At 35.4% G+C, this 10780-nt stretch overlaps 1 protein-coding gene across 1 annotated transcript; it reads right to left on the reverse strand.

The window, feature by feature from the left end:
• Nucleotides 1-8822: 8822 nt before the first annotated feature.
• On the reverse strand, nucleotides 8823-9509 carry LOC139853119 (uncharacterized). Its single transcript, XM_071842499.1, has one exon. It carries the CDS (start codon nucleotides 9507-9509, stop codon nucleotides 8823-8825), a length of 687 nt encoding a protein of 228 aa, XP_071698600.1.
• Nucleotides 9510-10780: the final 1271 nt, after the last annotated feature.

The raw sequence follows: 10780 nt of genomic DNA on the forward strand, positions 1-10780 counted from the left end.
AACCGTAGTATATATCGATACCCAACTTTTGCGCGTAATCACCAGTACGATTATATGTAAGTCAAGACAAATTAGTCGAATGATTAGTGTAGGAACGATTAAAATTATATTAATCGATCTAGACTTCTATGTCGAGTGCGAAAAACTCGATATTGGGTTTTATATTAAAAATACTAAACAAAACAATGATCTTATGATGTTATATGACTTTATAATGTTAAAGATCGAATAAACTGAGTGCTAGAATATCTGGAGATAGAAATCACAGCTAGGGAAGGTTGATTTCGGGTTCATTGTTGGGGAAGGTTTAGAGTTCATAACTCTAACAATGAACCCAAAACCAACCTTAAATATAGTCCGCACTCGCAACCGCACGGTTGCAGAAATTAACACGGTTGTACTACACGGATGTAATTGTTCACGGTTGTATGAAATGGTTTGAAATCAACACGGATACACAGGTGTATCCGTACGGTTGCTGTATCCGGGTGATGTATCCGTACGTTTGCAAGTTGTAACCGTACGATTGTATTCTTGACGAATTCTGGGCAGAAAACTGCATCAAAATTAAGGTTTAGGGGTTTGATCGATCTAGCACTCAATATGGATAAAAAAATACTTTTTGTTTTACGTTCAAACGATGTTTTTGACCTGTTTAACACAATTAATTAACAAAAACACGGATTTAACGTCAAAAATTCAAGATTTTGATGATTTCTTTCAAACACACTAAAACCCAAAATTTTATACACAAAATTGACACAAAGCCAATCAATTAATGATACCAAAAGCTCTGATACCACTTGTAGGAACGATTAAACGATATTAATTGATCTAGAATTCACTATCGAGTGCAGAAAAACTCGATATTTGGTTTTATATCAAATACACTAAACAAAACAATGATCTTATGATGTTGTATGACTTTAGAATGTTGAAGATTGAATAAACTGAGTGCTAGAACCTATAGAGATCGAAATCACGGCTAGGGAAGGTTTAGAGTTCGTAACCTTAACAATGAACCCGAAATCAACCTTAAATATAGGCTGCACTCGCAACCGTGCGGTTGCAGCTTGCTACTGTGCGGTTGCACTCTGAACCCGTACGGATGCATGCTGCATCCGTGCGGTTGTACCAACAGTGAGTAAATTAACTTTAAATGTATACGAACACTCATTCTATTACTCACTGCATATTAACTTCACCGAATACAATTATAATGAACTTGGGACTAACTTTTATGCACTAACAATTGGTTCTCCTACTTTCTTTATACATATAACATCTTTTCGGTGCGGTAGCATGCCAACTGCGTTTAATCGTTTTTCCGTTCAGCTCTGCCAACCAGTAGGTCCCGGTTTTACTGATTCCAATAACTTTGTAGGGCCTTCCCAATTGGGGCCCAACTTGCCAGTGCTTTCGATCCTCCTTGCTTGGTTATCACGCAAAACAAGATCACCAATGGCAAAAGTGATGGGTCTGACCCGTCTGTCATAATATCTTGTAAGGGTGCAAACCAAAGTCCCACAAAGGTAAGGGGACAAAACAAATGTATGTTGTAAGGATTGTATAGCCCAAACAAAATGTCCGGCAATATAAGCTCAAGAGTTCACCCTTTTCTAAAACGAATTGGTGATAGAGGGACTTTCCCTTACACTTATATACATACATTTGTTTTTCTCATGACCGATGTAAGACTTTGGTTTGCACCCTAACAAACCTCCCCTCAAATCTAAGTCCATCTGGGCCTACCCTCCAACGATAGTCGGGTCCACTCATCGTTAGGTTTCACTGCGGGTGCGACACGTCGCTGCGTGCGACACGTCGCTGCGTGCGATCAGGGTGCGCCCATTGCACCGTCTACAACATATAAGTCCAAGAGTCCATCGTTTGTTGTATGCGGGTTATGAGATTGTTGTAAATCACATGTTCTTGTTAGGGTCCACTACCGAATTCCTAACATATCTTGCGATCTGTTTCTTTTTGATAGCTTCTCGTATCGCAGCCATCTCTCCGCGCTTTTCCAACAAATCGAGGTTAGTACGCATGTCTTCAGATTTCTGGTCTTGACAAATGACATGATTCGTTTTGTTGGGACAGCTATTTCCCCTGGCATGAAACCCCCGAGATATATGGTAAAAAAGCTACCCTCTTGATCAGGGGCGGAGCATTGTGGAACAGGGCGGATGCGATTTTTTTTTATAAAAAAAATTACACTATAAAAAAAAATTTATACTAAAAAATAAGGTTTTTTTAGTGTTCGCCCCAGCTTCAATGAAAAATCAAATAAATTTTTGCCCACACCCCATATGTGATCGGGTTCAAGTTCCACCACTGCTCTTGATAGTCTCGTTATTGGTTCGTTTGAGTGGTTTTGTAATAGATTTAAGAAATCTAGACTTATTTGTTCGATGTGATTGCAAAAACCTCTTGGCCTCTTTGTAACTTTGTAGCTACTCACTGGTTTTAATATAAATCTCTGGTTAAAGGTCTATTTTCAGATTGCTATTTTTTAACGTTTTCAAAATTATTATTTTTAACATTCTGTAGTACTTTTTTAGGATTTGGTATTTGAAAGGAGAGTCCTAAAATATCATCTTTATCGAATCATCCCCCACTTTACTGTTAAGTATATACGTAGATAATTTAATAATCATAATATCGAATAATACTATGCCTTCATTGATATAGATTCATCATGCATGACATTAGCAAGACCAAGCCCACCAATTCGTTTTACGATTAACGATACAAACTTAAACTATTCAAATGAAAAGAATATATATGGTCGTTATCCCCATTATTGAGGTTTCTAATATCATATAATATAATTTTGATTAAATTAATGTGCTTACTTATTAAATGGTTCGTTTTATATTCAACCAACATAATTTTCTATGCCGTCGTTCGTCATTCAACATCTTTAGTGCCCTTTAATTAAGTTTGCGACATCTTTATGATAGGTTTTATGGCGAACATAAGTAACACTATTACATAATTATCATATATTGGTAAAATGTCTTGATTATATGATATTAGAGTCGTCTCGCTAATTTCGAAGGCCCTATTCAAAACATAAAATTGAGCTCGTGTAAACGTTAAAATTTTAAACAGGTGTAAAATATACATATAATACGTAGTACTACGATAATGTAATCAATAGAATCGGAACTTTTTAGAACAATCGACAAAGTGTTATTATCATAGTCATATAGTTGTCAACTCATTATATTTAAGCTACGTAATATAATTTATATGAAACTCTAATCCTAACATTTTTTTAAAGCAAAGTTATTGGTGAACTCTTTATAGTCAATACTCCATAATATATTGTTCTCAATATCTATCAATGTCAATCTGTTAAATTTTTGTTGTGGGATGGTAGGATACTTTGTCACGATATATAAATAAATTATCACATACGTTATCAAAATTTTGGGCCCCTTAAAAATTTGAGACCTTGTTTGATTGCATACTTCGCACATGTTTGGAAGACACCTCTCTACGATATAAATGGTTCATCTTTTCATTCATATGTTAAAACCTAATCATGTTAAATATGAATATATCTAAGAATATATCATCCAAATTTATTGAGTTTTATATACTTAAAAGTAACCAATTAATCGTTAACAAGTTTATTATTTGTTTTTGTATGATGTTTATTTTAATTTAATTTTAATTGGAGCCACTTTCGATCCGATTGAGATGAATTATTAGTTCCTTAATTAATAATATCTGAATTTGGATCTATCCAACTAATCAAAGTAACATACAACTCTTTGGATTTTTCCAACTACTAAATGCATCATTATATGTGACTTGTGCCTCTTTTTTGCCTTCTTATAATCAAGAAACAACCATATTTTAGGTAACGTTGGCTTGATTATTTTAGATATACGATGTTTTGTTCATTTAAGTTTTATATCTAATAACTAATTTGTCAATATTTATCACGTTAAATTAAATCTCAATATTTATACAACACCAACACAAAACTTGAGGGTATCAGGGAGATAAGATTAAACAATCTTTTTCCTGTCCGAGCACTCCCAATGAAGATGTTAAAGTGTTGCCAATAATTGCCACCATTGGGAGCAAAGTGCCAAAGTAATGTCAATCTTAGCTAGTCAATGATTTTGTGAATGTTGAGCACAAATCATCACGGGCTTTATTGGTTTTATTGATTGTACATTTTGCTTTAAGATATGTACTATAGTTTATTTAATTAATTTATAGTGGTTGAAAAAAAGGTGTGATGGTTCGGAGTGATATGTGATGAGTTAGTGATATGAAGGAAATATGGAGAAAATAGTGATGTGGCGTTGATGTGGCAGTGTGTTAATTTGAAGAAGGCTTCATGGTTGGGAGTGCTCTCATAGAATAAAGAGAGGTTAGTTTTTCACCTAGAGTGAAACATATCAAAAGTAGAGAAAGTCATCTCTCTCAATGTTTTATGGATAGATAGATTGCTTCTAAATAGACCTCCGGCCAATAAGTAGGTTAAAAAAGATTGTGAGACGCCATAAAATGATAGAATTAAATTTCCCTTGTTTTAAACAGTGGCGAATCCATGAAGAAAACCTAATGGGGTCCCGAAATTTTTTTCAAATATAATTATATTTGACGGGTAGTTTAGTGGTCGTTTGCTTAAAAAAAAATCATAACTTTTAAAAATATTTGAGATCTTATTGTTAAATTAAGTTGTGTAATATACAATTTGAAGTTTACATTATACAAAAAAAAATTTCACACTAGTGGAGTCATGAGACCCCATACAATACAAATGAATGAGGGAAAAACCTTATATACTGATACATGAAGAGTTGACTTTCTAAAGTCAACAAAATTATTCTAACAATAATAATAACCAATTATAACCACCTAATAACAAACTAACAGTAAATAACTTAAATATTGTTGCAGTGAATAAGTCTTCTATGTAACCTTTCACATTGTGTAGATGTTAAAGTTTGTGTGGAATGTATCTCTTTATCCCCCCCCCCAAGTTGGCAGTGTGAAAGGGTCACAGATGCCGAACTTGGTAATACAACTGTAATGTGGAGACTTGTGGAGAGCTTTGGTTAGAACATCTGCAACCTGGGAAGAAGATGATGTGAACTGCAGGAGGATTTTGCCCTCTTTGATTTTTTTTCTCTCACAAAATGACAGTCTATTTCAATATGTTTTGTTCTAGCATGTTGTACATGGTTAGAATCCAGAGCAATTGTAGATGAGTTGTCACAATAGACTGGAACTTGCTTTGTGGGTGGTACCTGAAGATCATTCAAAACACTTTGTAACCAAGTTTTTTCACAAGTACAGTCAGCCAGTGCCCTGTATTCTGCTTCTGTGGATGATCTAGAGACAATAGATTGTTTCTTGGATTGCCAGGAGATGATGCATGACCCAAGAAAGATGCAGTAACCTGTGATAGATCTTCTAGATGTGGGGCAGTTGCCCCAGTCACTGTCACAATATGCTTTAAGCTGAAGATTAGTAGTTGTAGAGAAGTGTAATCCTTGACATGGGCAGAGCTTTATGTATTTTAGAACTTTGTATAAAGCTTGTAGATGAGCAATAGTAGGGTTTTGACCAAATTGACTTAGATTTTGAGCTGCAAATGATAAGTCAGGTCTTGTGATGATTAAGTAAAGCAATTTTCCCACTAGTTTTCTGTACAATGTAGCATCTGGTAATGGTGTGCCCAGGTTGTGGTCTAATTTGTTGTTTGGATCCAAGGGAATATTTGAAGGTTTTTCACCTAGAATCCCAGCTGTATGTAACAATTGCACGGCATATTTTCGTTGACACATTGTAATACCTGAAGAATTTCTGAAAAATTCAATGCCAAGATAGTAATTGAGTTTGCCTAGGTCCTTGATACTGAATTTTGTATCCAATAAATGTTTGATGTATTGGATTCTAGATTTATCATTGCTAGTGATTAATAGGTAATCAACATAGATGACAATAGCCAGGAAAATGTTCCTATTCTTGTATGTAAGAAGAGAAGTGTCAGCATAACTCTGTTTGAAACCATTTGAAATAAGGAAAGTGGTGAGTTTAGTGAACCATTGTCTGTTTGCTTGTTTAAGGCCATAAAGTGATTTCTTTAGCTTACAAACAGAGTTAGGTGGTAGTGACTTGTAGTAGCCCTGTGGTATGGTCATGTAAACTTCTTCATGAAGATTGCCATGTAGAAAAGCATTGTTAACATCTAATTGTTCTACATGCCATTGATGGTGTATTGCAGTGGCAAGTAGAGCTCTAATGTTTACCATTTTTGCTACTGGTGCAAAGGTTTCTTTATAAACCAACCCCTCTTTCTGAGTATACCCTTTTGCCACAAGTCTGGCTTTGTATCTTTCTACTGTCTCATCTGATTTGAGTTTGATTCTGTATACCCATTTACATCCAATGACAGATTTGTTGGGTGGCAGGGTTGTGATTTCCCAGGTGTTGGTATTTTCTAGTGCTTTAAGTTCAGTATTCATTGCCTCTTGCAATATCTCATTTTTAGATGCCTGATTGTATGTGTGTGGTTCCACTAGTGTGTTGATGGAGCAAATTAAGTGTCTGGTAGATTTGGATGTGATGTTATTGTAATTAATGTATTTTGAATGATGGAATTTGAATATGGAGTTGAGATTAGATTGAGGAAGTGTGTAATGGTAGTCTTTAAGTTTGGTGGGTGGATGATGTTTCTCGGTTGATCTTCTTGGAGGGATTGAATTATGTTGGATATGTGATGATGTAGAAGGTTGATTTTGAGATGGTGATTGTGTTGCTGAGGGAGAGTTTGAGGAGTTATTTTGTGGTTGATGTTGTGATGATGAAGAAGATGATGGAGTGTGTGAGGTTGTAGGTGAAGATGAGGATGTATTAGGAATTGTGTGAGTTTAAGGATGTGAATCAGAAGAAGAATTGGTGAAGTTTGAGTTGTTTGTAGGTATGAAGTTTGTGTTTTGAGTGAGGTTTGTGTCATTGATTGCTGTGGTGGATGGAGGAATTGTGGTGTTTAGTTGTTTGAAAGGAAATATGTGTTCATGAAATGTCACATCTCTAGTTGTGAATATTTTGTGAGTTTCCAGATTGTAAAGGATGTAACCCTTTTGTGTTTGTGGATACTCTAATAAAACAGAAGGGATTGATCTTGGGTGAAATTTGTCTGAAAGGTGGATGTGAGCATTAGCTAGACAGCCTATAACTTTTAGGTTTGTGATATCTGGTGTGGTTTTGTAGATTATTTCATAAGGGCTTTTGTTTTATAAGGGTTTGGATGGCAGTCTATTGATAAGGTATGTTGCAGCTTGTATACAGTATCTCCATAGATGTATGGGAATGTGAGAATGGAATCTTAGGGCTCTGGCAATTTCTAAGAGTTGTTTATACTTCCTTTCAACTCTTGCATTTTGTTGTGGGGTATAGGGACATGAGGTTTGATGTGTGATACCATTGGTGTTGAGAAAGTCAGTTAAGTTGTGGTTGAGGAATTCAGTTCCATTGTCAGTCCTAATTGTTTGTATTTTTATTTTGAATTGATTAAGGACAAAAGTATGAAAGAGTTTTATTTGGGATGTGGCATGTTGTTTGTTAGGCAGCATGTAGGTCCAAGTGGCCCTTGAGTGATCATCAACTATTGTGAGGAAATATTTGCAACCATTCATTGTGATGTGTTTGTATGAGTCCCAAACATCAATGTGAACAAGGAAAAATAAAGAACTAGCATGAGAATGACTATCTGGAAAGGGTAAAGCATGTTGTTTTGACAAAACACAAATGGTACAAGTAGTTATAGTGTTATTACTCTTTATTACACAAGGAATATTCTTTATATTTTTCATAACATGAATAGAGGGGTGGCCCAATCTTGAGTGCCAGAGAGTTGCTTCATCAGGAGATGAACTTTGAGCTGTTGAGAGCTGATTGATGGAAGGATAATGGAGTGTATTGTCCTGTTTGATGATGTATAGACCATTACAAAGGGTGCCATGAGAAATCCTCCTATTTTGGTCCTGAAAATAGCAGGATAAAGGAGTGAATAGAACAGATAATGGTAGGTGTGAACCAAGTTTACTTAGGTTGTATGCAAAACTTGGAATGTAAAGTACTTCATGTAGTGTGATATCAGAAGTAATAGCTACTGAACCATAGCTTGTGATAGTTGTGTGATGTCCATTTGGTAATGTGACATGAATTGGTATGGTGTAAGATTTGATGTTATACATGTGTTTTAGTGAGGTGGAAACATGGTCAGTGGCACCACTGTCCACAATCCATGCATATTTTAAATGAGAAATTATAGAAGCAATGAATTTGTACTTTTGACTGGTAATATGTGAGGCAGTGATCTTGTGTATACCTTGGTAGAGATTAGTGGTTGCACAATTATCTGAACCTTGTTGTGCATTCTGCATCATGATCAGCATTTGGTTGACTTGATTCTAACGTTGATCCATTCTTGCTGCCAGTGTCATGTCATCATCATTGCAGTTTTCATCGCCTATTACCATGTTGACTTTCTTGGTGTTTGAAGTGGAAGGTTGACTGGCTTTGTTGTTTAGTGGATATTTGCCATGTAATGGATGTCCAACAGGGTAACCAACTATCTTATAACACTCAACCTTTAGATGACCTTCTAGACCACAATTGTCACAGTAAACACCCTTTTTGAAGCTGCTTTTCCATTCTGGTGTGAATAGAGTGTATTTGGTTGAAGTAGAGGGTGTGTATCTGGTATTATTTTTCCATCTTGATCCAGTGTTATTGTTCTTGTAGTTGTTAGTGTATGTGGACAAGGCTACAGATCCAGTGTTTATCTATGGAGTGAAGTTTTCCCTTTGTTTCTCTTTTTGCCTAACCATTCCATAAGCCTTAGCAACAGTTGGTAATGGATTCATTAACAGAATTTGGCCCCTAATGTTAGCATAACATTCATCTAATCCCATCAAGAACTGCATTAGCCTCTTCCTCTGATCTCTTTCAGTGTTGTCTCTGCCATTTTCACATGTGCATACACATGTACAGATATGAGGTGCTTCAAGTGCATCAACTTCATCCCAATAACCTTTCAATTTGTGATAATAAATCTCAACAGTGCAGTTGCTTTGTTTCAATTGAGCTATATCATTTGTTAGTTGATATATCCTATGGCCATCCAATTGAGAGTAATGTTCTTGCAATTCACTCCATAACTTTTTTGCAATGTTAACAAAGCTTAATGAATTGCTAATCTGATCACTGATAGTGTTTAAGATCCAAGAAATTACCATGTCATTTGTGCGTTCCCAAAGAGCTCTTGTTCTTGAGGTTGAATCTAATTCAGTAAACGTTCCTGTAACAATCTGCAGCTTATGTTTAGCATTTAAGGCGATCATCATCGATCGACGCCATGAGCTGTAGTTGTCAGATCCAGTAAGCTTCTTCGCAATCAAAACTAGACCTGGATGATCATTTTGATGGAGGAATAGAGGATGATTTTGTGAATTGACATCATCTTCAGTCATTTTGATTCAATTATGAATGTGTATTGATGAAAAATTAGGGTTTCAATGTGATATGATGAAAAATTAGGGTTTTGATGTTATATGATGAAATTAGGTCAAATTGATGGATGATTTGAGGTGTGATTGATGATCGATCTGTATAGATGACAAATTGAGAGACGGATCAATCACAAATGATGTAATTCCCGCTCTGATACCATAAAGACAAAATTGAGAAGATGAACTTCATAACTGTTTCATTGATAATACTGAAAACTTACAATACAAATGAATGAGGAAAAAGCCTTATATACTGATACATGAAGAGTTGACTTTCTAAAGTCAACAAAATTATTCTAATAATAATAATAACCAATTCTAACCACCTAATAACAAACTAACAGTAAATAACTTAAATATTGTTGCAGTCAATGAGCCTTCTATGTAACATTTCTCATTGTGTAGATGTTAAAGTTTGTGTGGAATGTATCTCTTTACCCCGCCATCTAAAGCCTAGACTCGCCATTTGTTTTAAACTTGCATGAAGTTAAATTTAGGCTCTAAGCGACAGTTAGGTCGTCAATAAATCTCAATATTTATACGTGTTAACCATATTCTTATATGCTACGTTAAAATAAATCAATCAATTTTGTGTATAAGCCGCCAACCATTAGACATCTACTCTACTATGTTATTTGATACACAAACTCTGTTATACTTTAAAGACCAAATACTACGTATAAGCTTTAGATAATAAACATTTCTTTTCATATAATTGTTAGAATTTGGGGTTAATGTAGACGAAAATTTGCGAGGGTAGGTTTGATACATACAAGATCCTCAGAGCACTCGGTGTCCACTACAAAATCGACCGTCCCCCCTAAATCGACGTCGGGATCGACGGTCGGTTGACACCGGCACGGCGTCGATCCCGCCGTCGATTTCCGACCTCCAAAATTCGATGGTGGTGTTTGTGGCTGAAAACATTGAAAATTTAAAAAAACTAGCCGTTTAACGGCTAGTTTTGGTAAAAAAAAATTTTATTTCCTTTTTACTCTATAAATAACACTACATTTTCTCATTTAACACACACACACACTCATTATTCACCTTTCACCACATTTTATCTTTATTCATCAAAAAAAATTTTATCTTTTTTTCCCAAAATATGTCGTCTTTTTCGAGTACTTCCGGCGACTCGTTCACAAACTATACACTAAACGCATTTGAAATTTATCCGGTGAAGAAGAAGTTAACTCACGTCGTTATATACGTCGAAATCATTATGAAGC

Source organism: Rutidosis leptorrhynchoides, chromosome 1 (assembly GCF_046630445.1).
Source record: "Rutidosis leptorrhynchoides isolate AG116_Rl617_1_P2 chromosome 1, CSIRO_AGI_Rlap_v1, whole genome shotgun sequence".
Classification (NCBI taxonomy): Eukaryota; Viridiplantae; Streptophyta; class Magnoliopsida; order Asterales; family Asteraceae; genus Rutidosis; species Rutidosis leptorrhynchoides.